Source organism: Leucopleurus acutus (assembly GCF_964270905.1).
Source record: "Leucopleurus acutus genome assembly, chromosome: 1".
NCBI lineage: Eukaryota > Metazoa > Chordata > Mammalia > Artiodactyla > Delphinidae > Leucopleurus > Leucopleurus acutus.
This window is the reverse complement of record NC_139142.1, coordinates 73900067-73914799: the sequence shown is the minus strand read 5'-3', so window position 1 is coordinate 73914799 and position 14733 is coordinate 73900067. Positions and strand designations below refer to the sequence as shown.

Sequence of the window (14733 nt, the reverse complement as noted above, 5' to 3'; positions counted from 1 at the left end):
ATATCCTGCCGCTTCAAAAATAAATAAAAAGTATACTAAATCAGAAAGTTAATGGATTTGGCTCCATTAATCTCTAAACCATAGAAGTGGCAAAGTGGAGGTGAGAGAAACAATTTTATTTTTGGCCTTTTTATTATTATTCTAGCAATTTGGGGCTTTCCACTTTTTTATTTCTAGATGGTTAACCCACTGATACCTTTATGTCTGACCCCAACTGATGAAAACCATTCTAAAACATCAATTAATTCAGTTAAGGACCATGGTCCCTCTGTCTCCAAGACAGATTGTATAAAGTGAGGGAAAAGTCTCTTTTCTGGACACATTAAACCAACACCAAAAAGATAAAAAAATCAGTCTATGTCAAGCTAGGCAGGAGGGACTGTCAGGTTTGTAAAACCAAACCTGGAACCTACCTGCACTGTCCTTCCGAACAGTAGAAACCATTCCCTCTCCTCTCTACCCCTCTGTAATTCTAATTCTACTTTTTTTTTAAAGGACATCTCCCCTAATTCCCACCTCCAATAAATATCCAGTCTAAATTATTCTCCACCCAATTATTAAACTTTTTCACAAGCTCCGGGGGGAAGATTTACCCTGAGACAAATAGTGAACAGAATGGGGGTTTGGGAAAGGTAAAAAGGTACAAGGCATAGTGGTCCAGTATTAGAAACGAAAACATTCTGCTCCCTGTGTGACTCAATAAAGCAGCAGGAAAACATATAAAGTCAAGCTGGTATAAGGAAGAGGAAGTATTTGTGATTGACTGGGACATACTGAGATTCTTGGCTGCATTGTGTGTGGACTTGTGCTCAGAGAGAAAAGAAGGGGTGCAAGGCAGCCTTATATTCCAAGGAAAATGGTGGGGTGGGACTGGGGGATGTACTGGAATCTTTACACCTCCTTTCTAGTCCTCCATAGATGTAGGCCGTAGTACACTAAGGGGAAAGAACAGCCAATACGAGGAGAGCAAGAGCCTTTTCCCGGCCCCATAGTTTGGACCAGACCCATAGCACTCTTCTCATTGAGGCTGGAGGCCTGGATTTCTGCCCATCCAATCCCCACCTTGCTTTGTCCTCCATGATCATCCTCCCTGGTCCACCCTTACTACATCCCGCTGTCCCCCACCCTCAAAAACACAAAGCTTTTCAGTTCTTTGCCACAAGGTAAGTTAAAAAATGTGGTTTCTTTGTTTAAACAGTTACTAAGTTGGTTCGTCTTTTAGTAACAGACCTCCCCTCCCCCAGTGCACCCTCAGTCCTGGATGATCACATCATCATCGTCGTCGTCGTCGTCTTCCTCCTCCTCCTCTTCATCCTCATAATCTTCTGGCAGTTCTTCCTCCTCCTCTTCCTGCTCTTCATCTAGACAAACCACCACTTCAGCTGGCTCAGGTAATCGAGAGTCAAACCAATCCAGTACCTGCTGGGTGCTAAGCCTTGATGCCTGACTCAGTTGAGGGATATCACTTTCCCGTAGCTGTTGGTGGGTTGACCAGTACCTTTCCAAGGGTCGTATATCTGGTGGGGGTGGGGGGATCGGCAGAGGTGGTGTCTCAGCCCATTCATTCAAGGAGCGGGTTGAAGGTGGTGGTGTGGGAATTGCTGGATCCTGGAAACTAGGGGCACCAGGTACTGCGTTGTCCCGAAACCATTTTAGTTGCCCATGCTTCAAGGCATAGCGTGTGTCACCAAACCACTGAATAATCTCAGGCCGAGGTAAGCCAGTGATCTGCTCTAATTTATGGTAATCCTCACGCCGTGCCCACTGGCACTGTAAAAAAAACGATTTGAGGATAGCCAGCTGCTCTTTGGTTTTGCGCTTGGTCTTTCGCTGGCGTTGCATATCTGGGGAAAGGTACTCTGCAGGGCCAACCCTACCAGGTGCTGAGTTATGCCTTAGCCCCTGGGGCCAGGCTGGCTCCAGCTGTGGGCGTAGTGCCTGTTCATTGGGTGACAGTGGCTGTGGGATACAGCCCAGTGGCTGGAGGGGTTTAGAGGTGGCAGTAGCTCCATTAGCCAGTACCTGGAAAGAGGAAGAAGAGGTAGAGGAAGGAGGAGTCACATTAGATGCTGACTCCTTCTTACAACTACTGGCAAGTAATGAGACGGGTGGAGGCTTATCCCGAGCACGGGGCTGGTGGACAGCTGTGGAGTGGTTCCAGGAAGCAGTACCTAGGCCGTGTGACTGGTCGGGACCCTTGCCTGCCTGCTCCTTAGAGAGGCCGCTGCTTTGAAGATCCTGCCAAAATTGTGATTGGTGGGGGAATGCCCCACTGCCAGGTGCCATCAGGGGCTCCTTTGCTTTCTGGTGACTCAGTGGCTCTGAGGGCTCTGAGGGCTCTACCTTCAATCCTTTCATCTGGGTGGGCTCGCCAAGAGTCAGGGGAACTATTCCAAGACCAACTTGTTCTGGAGGTGGCACTGGAGAAGGAGGCACCTCCTCTGGGGGCCGCCCTGCATGATGAGTAAAAGAGAGAAGGGATTTGAAATGGAGTTGGTCCCGATGGTAGACTACTCGGGCTCGAGTCTCTTCAATTTCTTCGGATGACCAGCTAATGCCACAGCGGAGGCGCTGGGCCATGAACCAAGTCTTGACTTTCTCCATCTGCAGCCCATAGCGTAGGCAGAGAAGGGCAATGTCTGCTAAACTGGGATACGGAAAGTAGCTGAAGGTTTGTAGCAAGTGTTCATTGCCATCCAGCTCACTAGTCTGGGCTGCTTGGGTCCACACAAGTTGTAGCTCCTCAGAGATTGGAGGGAGACAGATGAGCCCCGCAGGGGAGCTATTAAGACCGCTGGCCTCTTTATTAGGAGGCATGGTGCTTTCTGATTTGTGCCCTTCAGAGATAGCTGTAATAAGAAGAGAAACAGCTCGATCACTGGGGCTCGTCTTTCAACCCATTGTTCAATTTCTACCAAACAAAACGTTGGACTCCAATACAATCAACTTCTACATGTACTGTACTGGATTGCTTTTAAAGTGCATAACAATTTCTCATTTAATTTTCATAACCTTGTGAATCATCAGAGCCTGCTATAATTCCCTTGTAAGTATGAAAAAACCGAAGTCCATAGAGGTTAAATTATCCCAAGTCACAAGACTAGTGAGTGTTGTCACCAAAAACGAAATCTGACTTCCGAGGTTAAAAAGGAAAACATCCTTATAGCCTTTATCTTTCCCATTCAAATTCACTTCACCCTCTAAGTTAATGGAACAAGAATGACAAAACTAAGACTCACCAAGAAAACAAGAAGAGGTGTAATCCCAGAACACTTTAGCTCCTAACAGATTATCTCTAGAGTTATCTCTAGATTATCTCTAGAATATGGAAAGGTTAAGAATACAACGTGTGAAAATCTAGAAGGTAGAAGAGCACAGTCCCTCTGCCCAGCCCCCTTTTCTTTCCCTTCTTGGTGGGCGAGTGTTAGGGGGAGGGGATTGATGGGGTTTTTTTCTAACTCTCAGTAGGATAAGATAGGTCAGCTATCTGGGATAAATGGGGCTCACTCCCCCTCGGTTTTGGTCTGGTTAGGGTAGAGGGAGGGGAACGTTTCCTACCCCTGTCATCCTCAGAACAAAGGTTATTCCCCTCCCCCCAGCCTTTGTCTCTTCCAACTGCTGAGTCTCTCTCCAGGGAGCCTAGAGAGCTCCCTCAGACCTTAGCAGCCCCTCCGCACAAGACGGGAGGCCCTCAGCTCTTATCTTTTCAGTCCAGCTTTCTTCTCAGAACCAGGTGGGCTCGCTCATTATAAACTGTAACCGGGTCCTGCAAGCTACCCAGCAGCACCAGGGCTCCCAGGGTCATCGTGGCTGTGGGGACTGCAGGGAAAGCCTCTGACTACGCTTCATTCTTGGAAACCTGCTCAAGCTATTTCCCAGAATAATTCTGTTGACCAATCTTTTTTTTTTTTTTTTTTTTTTGGCCATGCCTGGGGCTTTTGGGATCTTAGTTCCCCAACCAGGGAGGAACCCGTGCCTCCTGCAGTGGAAGCACAGAGTCCTAACCACTGGACCGCCAGGGAGTTCCCCGTTGACCAAATTTTAACTCGGCTCCCTGTGTGGGCATTAGAGACTTTAAAACATCTGTCATCCTTTACTCTTAGAGGAATCCCATCTGAGTTTATAAATATTACTTCTGATATGTTATGGATAGGACAGGATTCCAATATAAATGCTACATGATGAATTGAGAAAAATCTCAAGTCCAGAAAGTTACACATAGTGCAGTGTAATATCGGGGATTTTATATGATGAGCAGAAAACTTCGGAAGCATTCTAATGGGTGTCACCGTTCCCTTTTAACAAGCAAATCTTAACAAACTGAAGGCCATGCAGACCCTAGAAGCAGTACAGCTTTAAGAGAACCTTAAGAGGGTAAATGAAGGCAGCATGGCATAGTGGGTTAAAATATGATTAAGGCCAGCCTGCAGTTTGAATCCCAATTCTGCCACCAGCCATGTGATCTTGGGCAAAAGCTACTGAACTTATAGGAGCCTCAGTTTCCTCATGTGTAGAAAATGGAGACAATGTTGAATGTATGTAAAGTTACATATATTTTTACAGAGCACCTACTGTGTGCTAGATGTCATGTGTAGGCGGGGCCTAGAGCTGGTAGAGGTGGAGGTCTGGGGTGAGGCAGATTTGAGGTGAATCGCAGCTTCTCCACTCCCTAGAGTGCTCGCTAAGCTTTATTTTCCCATCAGAATAAAAGGAGGTCATAACAGCGTCTACCTTGCAAGTTTATGACTAAATCAAAAAATGCAACTGATGGGCTTCCCTGGTGGCGCAGTGGTTGAGAGTCCGCCTGCCGATGCAGGGGACGCGGGTTTGTGCCCCAGTCCGGGAGGATCCCACGTGCCGCGGAGCGGCTGGGCCCGTGAGCCATGGCCGCCGGGCCTGCGCGTCCAGAGCCTGTGCTCCGCAACGGGAGAGGCCACAACAGTGAGAGGCCCGCCTACAGCAAAAAAAAAAAAAATGCAACTGACGTCATGCCTAGACCAAAGTAAAGGCTCAATAAATTAGAGCTTTTATCATTGCTTCAGCCTCACGGGCTGATTCTGATATAAGGTGATGCTCCTCTTAGACAACAGGGGAAGTGAGGCAAAGACTGAATCCTTTAAAATGACTGTTTCAGTCTGTTATTGCAGTCTTAATCCTAATGAGCAGTGGAGGAAACCAGGGTGTCTAGATTTTGTACTTTTTATATTTGGGGAGTTGGATATAATTCCAGAAAGTATTTTGCAACTTTTAAAAAGTAGCAAAATCACTGCTTTAGAATTGAATCCATAATTTGGATATAAGTTCTTTTTGATTACTAGGTGAATTGCCAGTGTGGTAGCTCTACCTTTACCCTCCAGGTCCATCCCAGACACAGCTGAGGGGCTGTGAGGAAGTGCTTGCACAGCCAGGCACTAAACTACCATTTGGAAATTGTGGCCCACCAGGAACACCACCAAATCTAAGCTGGAGAATACTTGATGTTCCAGCACTTGACATCCACTTAACCTTATCTGTGTCCTGTTTTTTAAGGTTACAGTAACAGTTCAGATACGAGGAAAAGGTAGCGTAAGGAATAAAGCAGTCCAGTGTGAGGATGAAGACTGCCAGACAGGAAATAAGGCAGGCACAGCTATAAGCCCACCAGGAAGCATTTTACTTTCATTCATGTGGTTTGCTATTGTCAGATTCCCATATCAGCTTGATATTTCAGTATAACATACAGTAATGGAAAGGTCATATCTGGTGTACTGTATGTATCTACAGTTTCCCAGTGACACAAAACACAAGTTGTGGAAGACTTCCTGATACAGAATGGTGGCTTAAATCAGGGCACAGATGTAGAGCTGGTACCTCCCTGGAAGAATCTGGCTTTGATATAGGAGAAAACTATCCAGGGAGTGGCTCATGAGAACTATAACAAAGAGGGTAGACCCTACAGTAATCAAAACCACAGTGAAGACACTATAGTGTCTTATGTCCTCGTACTTCATTTGGAGATGGGAGAAAAAGGGAAGGAAAGCTGGAGAAATAAGGACTCCTCTGAGCAGAGGTGGTGGTAGTGGTATTATCAATTCTGAATTATTACTAAACTTGTATCCATGCCAGATATGCCCCACTGCTACTTAAAATCACTAATAAAAAATACAGTCAGGGTAACACCCTTATTTCCCTTTGGGCTTTCCATACCCCTGGACAAAAGGCAGAAAAGAATGGGCTGCCTTAAACTTCCAGTGTAGGTGTTCACACAATCCTAGGAAAAAGAGGTCTTCAGAACTTGAACCTAGGCTGGGAATTTCCTGGTGATCCAGTGGTTAGGATTCCGCACTTCCACTGCAGGACTGCAAGGGGCACGGGTTTGATCCCTGGTGGGGGAACTAATCCCGCATGCTGCACGGTGCCAAAAAACCCTCAAGCCTAGGCTTATGGTTAAAAGCAGGAAACAGTTCAAGTGAGAGACCAGATATGAGCCTGCTAAATTCCCTAAATCTTTATTCAGAGAACTGAGGTATGTTTCTGAATGAAATGTGTTTTGGTGATAGTTTTCAAGGGCCTTAAAGGACTTTTAGTGATATTCAATTCATGTGCTTCTCAACTTTTTGGATCATGAACCTCTTTGAAAATCAGAAGTTATAAACTCTCAGAAAGTTATGACTTACTGCCCCCCCCCCCCCGCCCCATAAACATTCACACTTACACATTACATAAAGTATAATCTCCGGGGGTTTGCTGATTGCCCAGAAGTCCTGGTTAATAAACTCTGCCTTATGTCCTCTCAACTTAATAAAAGCAATGGTGGTAATGCTTAAAGAGAAACAGTTTATGAATGAATGGAAAGAATGGTTGAAAGACTCAAGAGAATCTGAATTAGTCTAGAAACGACTAGGCATTGGTGATATTAGTTGGAGAGAGTGGAAGTGAGGGGTGTTCAACTGGGCCAAAAGCCTGGCTTAACTGACCCCTACTGGATTACATTATCAATACCCATAGTGCACTGGAAACTAGAGACTGGTAGGCTACTCTAGTATGGCAAAGTTAGCTGCTTCCTTCAGCTGCCCTATGTGCTTAGGCCAGTTGTGTGTAATTCCAAACCTGCTTAGGCTCATTGTTTTTCTGTATATAATAATTAAACATCACATAAATCTATGAAAAATGAGTGCATTAAGAATTGTTTCTGGGAATTCCCTGGCAGTCCAGTAGTTAGGACACCGTGCTTTCACTGCTGAGGGCCCGGGTTCAATCCCTGGTTGGGGAAGTAAGATCTCACAAGCCGCACAGAGCGGCCAAAAGAAAAAAACTGTTTCTATGAAAACAAAGTCAAATGCTTTGGAAAGACATAATACAAAGGAGTGTATATTAAAAATTTTTTTTGAGTTGGGAGTAGGCAAGAAAACTGTAAAAGACTGAAGGGGCTGGGGATTTAAAAAACTCAGAAGTATTCTGCACTCAGATTGCTTCAAAAGTGTTTGAATTCTTACTCCACTTTAAAGAAACCAAACGTGGAAATCACAGATGATGAGAGGCAGTGGCTCCAGGCTCAGGCTGCACATTAGAATTACCTGGGAAACTTAAACCAGGGCATCAACCTCCTCATTCTGACTTAATTAGCCTGGACTGGGGCTCAGGCATAAGTAGTTTTTAAAAAGTTCTCAGGGTGCAGCCAGATTTGAGATTCACTTATGTCGTTTATCCTAGAAAGACAATTGGGACTGCCAATCAGCATACTTACATAAAGAAAACGCCTGGACACTAACCGAAGAGATTGGTGAAATGAACGTACTTTTAATGACAGTTCTTAAGATATGTATGCATCATTTAAAAAATTCCCAACTTTAACTGGCTTTTTTGTTTTTTCGGTTTTTTTTTTCAATTACTGCCACCTACGTATCCTAATCATAAAAAGCGCTTCAAATGTATGGTGAGAAGGGGGTTCATATGACAAAATATCACATCTGGGCCCTCATTACCAAATAGGTCTCAGCTTGAGTCTTCTTTCAGTTTAGAAGTCTCAGATTAGGACGCAACACCAGGAACCTCTGAGGACTCAGGTTCTCACTTTCCTAGTTGGTTTTCTGAGTATGTCTGGGTAGGGGTCAGAGGGGGCAATTTCTCTTAAACCTTTCATTCCCAAAGGCAACTGCTCCCCAGGAATAAGGCCAGGTTTCTGTACATGTGTTGAGGTCGCTAGGAGGTAGTCATGGAGGGGAGGAGGGGAGGCCTGGGAAGGAAACGTTTCTCCTATCCTCCATTTCACAGGCAGTCTAGAAGGCTCCAAACTGGGTCAGAGAACAAAAAGTTCCTGCACTTGGGGCGATGAGCCCCAGGAAGCAGGAGAATCTCAAACCCTCCCCTCGCCAAGGGCGTCCCTACCCAGCCTTCCCCTCCTCCCTACACACCCACTCACCCTCCCCCAGTTACAACAGGGAACCGAAAAGTCCAGAGGAGAAAGGAGAGAGAACCAGGCGACTTCGAACCTAGAATTCTCCTCCCCCCAGCGCGGGGATGGGGCTCCGGGGGTCGGAGATCGTACAGGGGCTGGGAGGGGAAGTCGAAGGGGCTGGGGATCACTCACCGCAGTCCGGCCCGGGCGGCGGCTCCCAGCCTCGCACCATGGGCCGGGGGGAAAGGGGGAGAAAGGGCAGGGGGCCTCCGGGGTGAGAGTGGGGTTGCTGCCCGGTGCGGCCTGCTCCGAGCCCACCCGCGCGGAGGGCTGGGACCGGGACTGCCCCCCCCCCGCCCCCGAAAGCGCGCCCGTCTAGCCCAGCCCTGCTTCAGCGAGTTGGAGGCGGGGCGGATGGGTGGGGCGGGCTCCAGGGGCGGTGCCAAGGTGGCCAGAGTCCTGATTGGTGAACGCAGGTGGGCGGGCCCCGGCGGAACAGACTGGGCCGGCCATTGGCTGCGTGGGCCTCGGTTGAAGTCGGCTATTGGCTCCGTGGGCCTCAGCCGGGGTGGCTATTGGCTGCGTGGGGCAGAGAAGATGTCCCCCCGGGCTAGGATGCAGTGAATGGTACCCCCTCCCACCCTCGCCTTGTGGGGGCCGGATCTTCGGGGTCCACTGGGCAATGTTCCTTCTGGAATTCCCCAAGAAATTAACAGCAGTTTGCTGAACCGTCCAGACCGCCTACAACTACTCCCCATTTGTTTCCTTCGGAAGGAAGACTTTTTCAGTATCCCTTTGCCAGCCTCACACAGGAGACGCGCGTTCCCAGACGAGGGCCCAACCGCTGTCAGCAGCGTCACTGTAAACGAAGCGCCTAGAGCAACCGGGAACTTGTTCTCGAGATGGATCAAATGTCTTGGACACCCTTAAAGACGAGGATCCTAGCAGCCCGGCACCTTCGGCCACTTCCCGGGTCCAGCTGTCACCAGACAGGTGTTCTCAAAGACGAAGTGCTAGAGGTCACCTCGTTCGGACTTACCCACCCCCTCCGCCCTAGTAAAGAGGACCTGGAAATGTGCCTCATATTTGGGGACCTTGGTTTTTGTTGTAAAGAAAGGGAGTGCGATAAAATGGTCTTTCCACCGAAACAGTATTCCACACCGAAATTCTGGGCCAAAAGTTTGTATAGTTAGGATTCTCAGTCTTCTGACTAAAACTTGGGAACAATACTTTCTGAAGTGAGTCTTCTGTTCTCATGCTAGTCTCCTCTTGTATTATTTAGGTCACAATAGCTTATATACCGACAATAACTTATAAAACAATTTCAGACTTTGCCCTGTATTCCACAGATCTCGCCACTCCCCCTGTACCCCCTAAAAGTCAACCACCATAATCGCTACTTCTGATTCTTCATTGCTCCAGTCTAAGGTCAAGAGCTCTTTCAAGGTTGCCAAGCATGAGAAATATATCTTTAATTCAGCTTGGAGCCCCATTTTCCGTTGCTGGCCCTGCATTTGCCCCTTCCTCCCCTCTCTCCCTCAATACATTTAGTAACAATCTCAACTCCTAAGAGCCATGCCCTTCAAACTAGTATCCTGCAAAAACATGATAGGAGTAAGCAACAGAAAGAATATTCTCAGCTTTAGAATTAGAAACTTTTGATCCCTGAGGGTTTAAGCCAGGGCTGGTGGTACATACAGAACTTCTCCTAAATCATGACTTATTACAATACGCCAATGGTTTGTATGTAACGAAGGAAGGGAAAAGTGAAACACTGTAGGCAGCAGGCAGCCCTCAGTTGTCGATGGAGAGCTTATTGTTTTATAATCCAAACAATGAAACTGGATTGACCCGGAAGAACTCACGCTTATTTGGCTGGAAAGCCAGGCAGGAACTGTGAAAATTTAGTGGCTGCCCCTGGAGGGTTCAGTCAGTCACTCTGGGCATCACAGATCATGGGCTGGGAATTATGAAAGGTAGACAACTCAGTCACATTTCTTGTCTCAGAAGGATACTCACTCCCAATTCAGGTGTAGGGAGAAGAATCAAAGACAGATTTAAGGGAGGAAGAATCCAAGCAAAGAAGAAACTCCTCTGCCCCAGTTCTGGAGAACAGGCTGAAGCCTCCCTCCTTTATGTGGGTTTCACCCTAACACTTTATTTTTTGTGTTTTATTAATTTTTATTGGAGTATAGTTGCTTTACAATGTTGTGTTAGTTTCTGCTGTACAGCAAAATGAATCAGCTATCACCCTAACACTTTAGAAGATAGAGTGGACTGGGGTGGGGGAGTGGAAGAGAGGAAGAGGTCCAGACTTGACATTATCAGAGAAGGGAGGGTCCCACCTTCAGCAAGACAGTAATCATCCCAGCTCTTCCAGGGACTAGTGCTGAAGAATGTGGATTTACCACATCATCCTTAATCTTTGGTGAAAACTCCCTCTCCCTTTGCATGGCTCAGAAATATAGCAGGACTGACCAGACACACAATGACCTAATAGCTAAGGAAGTTGGAGGAAGGGCCCTCTCTTGCACAGAACTCTTCCAAAGCATGGGAGGAGTCCCAGCAATGTGTTAACATGATCATAGGTTTTTGTAGAATTTGAAAAAAAAATTTAAACTGCAGTTGGTCAAGACTGATGTCTCTTTCCTTTCTGACTCCTCCTCCATCACACTTCTCCTTTTGTCCAGTGGCAATGAAGAGGCCACGGGTATTTGGGGATTGACTAACGAAGTTGAGCTGGGAATACATTTAGTTTGGGTGTAGGAGTTACACATCTGTGATTTGCAGTTACTTCTGTGAATAAATAGTAATTACAGTGTTATGGGCTGAACTGTGTCCTGCTAAAATTCATATGTTAAAGTCCTAACTCCCAGTACCTCAGAATGTAACCATATTTGGAGATAAGGTCTATGCAGAGGTAATTAAATTATAATGAGGTCTTTAGGGTGAGTCCTAATTCAGTATAACTGCTGTCCTTATAATAAGAGGAAATTTGGATGCAGACATGCAGGTAGGACCATGTGAAGATATAGGGAGAAGATAGCTATCCACAAGCCAAGAGAGAGGAACCTCAGAGTGAAATCAACCCTGCCAACACCTGGATCTCAGGTTTCTAGCCTCAAAACCGTGAGAGAATTTCCACTGTTTAAGCCACCCAGTCTAAGTATTTTGTTATGGCAGCTCTAACAAACTTAATACATACAGCTTCCAGGAATACTCCCAATGTCAAAAATTCAGAGTTTATGTTATTCATTATTGCAAATTTGAAAACGCTCCAAAATCTTACACCACATATACTAAAGACATTTGGTAGTGTTTTTCCAAGTTTGACAAAAGTCCCCCCAAATTATGTGACATTATTACTTACAAGGTGTGAAGGTGAAATTTTTTTTAATTATCAAGAATTTTTTTAAAGTGATCATGGAGATGGAATTACCTCTTTACGGAAAAATTATCTATAATCATCATATAAAAAGACTATCAAAGAGCATGCAGCCAAAAACAAAATTGTGGGGAAAAATATTTAGGTTTGCCACATAGGTAATTTTTAAAATGTTATTTTTCTTGATTTTGTGATATTGTGATATTTGTCAGCTTTTTTAAAGTTATAATTTTTAAAATATCTTTTCTCATTCTGAAATATTTATTTTACTTGAAAAAGGCCCCAAAAGTTGTATGCTTCAGACAACTGAAAACTTGGATCTATCCCTGGGACTAACGAAACAGATATGGTGAGTTTCTGCCCCAGTTAGGGAAACCCTGCTCCAGTGTTCTGCGCTCTGTCCTAAAAAACAGACGTGAGGGCTGACCAGTCGTCACAACTGCAAGTATTGAGGATTTGGGATAGCAAAAGCTGCAATGGAGTTTGCAGAAGAGAGATTTCAGACAAACCTACCACCAAACTAAGATATGAGAAGTCTGGAAAGACATTAGGGCCACAGAGAGACCCTAGGCGATAAGCCATGGAGGGAACCCATGGAAAGCCCCCACTTACCTCTTCTTGGGGATCTGCTCCTCATGCTGACTCTACCCTTCAGCATATCCGGTTTCAATTACAATGCGTGTACTAAAGAGTGGGTGCTCTGCAGTGACATCACAACTTGGCCATTATGATGTAATGATGAGGCATCTGATTATTCTCGGGCTAGGGCTTCCCTATAAGGAACAGTCTCATTACTTGGTGGATAATTGGACTCTTCCATCATTCAGGTGATGTGGGAGTCAATACTATGTTAGAACTTGATCTTTTTCAAATAGACAGAGAGGTCCTCGCTTTTCCTCTCCATCATATTTCTTGTCCTTTGTTTTAGGATTGCCCTTGATAGACAAAAGGGGCTTTGCTTTTCCTTCCAGTGCCTAAGGAGCAGAATGTAATTTAAATGGCCTCCTTAAGAAAAGCGCCCCACCAAGGGGAAACACGGGGCCTTCACCTGAGCTGTTCGCTTTAACTGCAACAGCAGCTGGTGCTGGGTGCAAGGGAGCTATGAGCTGGGCCTGGTAACTTTCCCTACCACCACCCAAAAGGGTGCCGTGATACTATAGGGGTGTCTCATACCAGGGCCGCCCAACTCCTCTACATCTCCTTCCCATCCAACTTTTGCATAGCCAGAGGACTCCAGCAGACAGGGAACAGGACTTGCAAGAGATGAGATGGCCAAGAAATGCAGGGTGCCTCTGGGTCTCTTGCCACCCTCAGCCCCAAACAAACAATACTTCTCAGTAGCTTATACTTTCTTTTCATATTTCAACTTTATTTCAAATACGAGGTCTTTTATCCAGAAGGGAGAGCAGTTGCATGAGGAGGCTGAAGTGAGGCACAATACGAGTGGGTCTGGGGCCCAGTGTACAGAGCTGCACTGTGAAGAGGGTGGGGAGGCTCGGGAAGGGTCTGATGAGAACGGTGGTCTGAGGGGGATTCAAATAGCAAACTTTCATTTCCTCCCCAGGTTAGCTATTCAATGGGTAGATTATTCAGTTGTTGTTTTGTTTTTGTTGTTTGTTTTAGCAACTTCACTGTTCTTCAGCGATATCACTGAAAGAAGTGCCAAGGCTGGGGACATACCAGTCCCTTTTGTTTCTCTTTCTGCCTGGACGGGGAAGGGAATGGAAACTAGAAGCAGAAAATGAAAATTTCTGACGTGTCCCTTGCCATGAAAAATCGTGGGTCTGACCCTGTGGAGAGAGGCCTGTTTCATAGCCTGGGAATGGGAGGTGGTCAGGAGGCCTGGGTTTACGTCCCATCTGGAGTTGCACTAACAAATTCTCTGACCCTGCTGGGGTCCCTTCTCATCTCTGGACCTGTGTCCTCATCTCTAGAGGAGTCTGGACACAGTGATCTCTAAAGACAAGCCTTTTCAGGTCTCTGGATTCTATGACCTGCGCATTGCAAGGATCCAGAGGGGCTCCAGAGAAACACAGGAGTTAGAAGCAAGGGAATGTGGGATTAGATTGGCAAGTTGAGTTAGGGCTTATTGTGAAGAGAAATGATATATTCATAAAAGAAATAATGTATTCATAAAAGAAAACAAAGGAACAGGAAGAATACTTAGGAAGACATCTGAGGTCTGGATGAGAGGAAAGGGCAAGAGTGTTCCTGCTGTGTTGCTTCAAGGACCCGAGCCCCTGACCATGGTAATGGTTTCTCTTATGGCCCTTCCCGGTCCATGGCTAACAGGTTATACCCTAAATTGCCCCCATTCGTACAGTCATCAGGCTTTAGAGGAAAGTCCCTACCACAACGCCTAACACATGACAAATCTCTGAAGTTTCTGCCAAATTCCTAGTGTTTCCCATGTCAGATTAGACCAGCAGCTTACCCCCAGGCCCTGGGGCAGCTCTGTATGGGAAGAACCAGAAGACTCATGTCTTGGCTCTGTAAAGCTGAGAATAGGGGCATGGGTGAGCCAGGGTACTTCTTAGAGAAAAAGCTCAGGAACAATGAACTCTTCTTGGCTCCCTGCCCCCAACCATTTACATTTATCTGCTTAGTAATACTCAGGTTCCCAGAGAGGGCCCAAGCACAGACCATCCAGCAATTGTCCTAGTCAGGGACCCTTCTAGTGGAAACTTTAGGGAATTGGCCTGCTCAGGGCTAGCTGGGGTAGTAGGAAGGGGCACAGCATACCAACAAGTGTGGAGGACTGGCTAGGGCCAGGAGAGAATCCCAATGTATGGCAAGGCTGGAGTTCAAATGGGTTCCCAAGTTCTCCAGCAGGCGCAGGCGCAGGCGCAGTGGTTCCTTGCTGATCCTGCAGAGCCGGGACACGGGCACAGGAGGCAGCAGCAAGCTCCTGGAAATAGCAGATGAAGCTTGGGACCCTTGGTGCTTTGCCTTCTCCAAGCCAGCTGGGGAG

General features: G+C 46.4%; 1 protein-coding gene across 1 annotated transcript; it reads right to left on the bottom strand.

Annotated features, from left to right (window-relative positions):
* Window positions 1-1251: 1251 nt before the first annotated feature.
* On the bottom strand, window positions 1252-8663 carry HOMEZ (homeobox and leucine zipper encoding; the record flags this gene model as incomplete). Its single annotated transcript, XM_082839437.1, has 2 exons — window positions 8570-8663; window positions 1252-2849 (listed from the first exon to the last, which is right to left on the bottom strand). The coding sequence occupies exons 1-2, from the start codon at window positions 8607-8609 to the stop codon at window positions 1252-1254; spliced, it is 1638 nt and encodes a 545-aa protein (XP_082695563.1). The 5' UTR covers window positions 8610-8663.
* Window positions 8664-14733: the final 6070 nt, after the last annotated feature.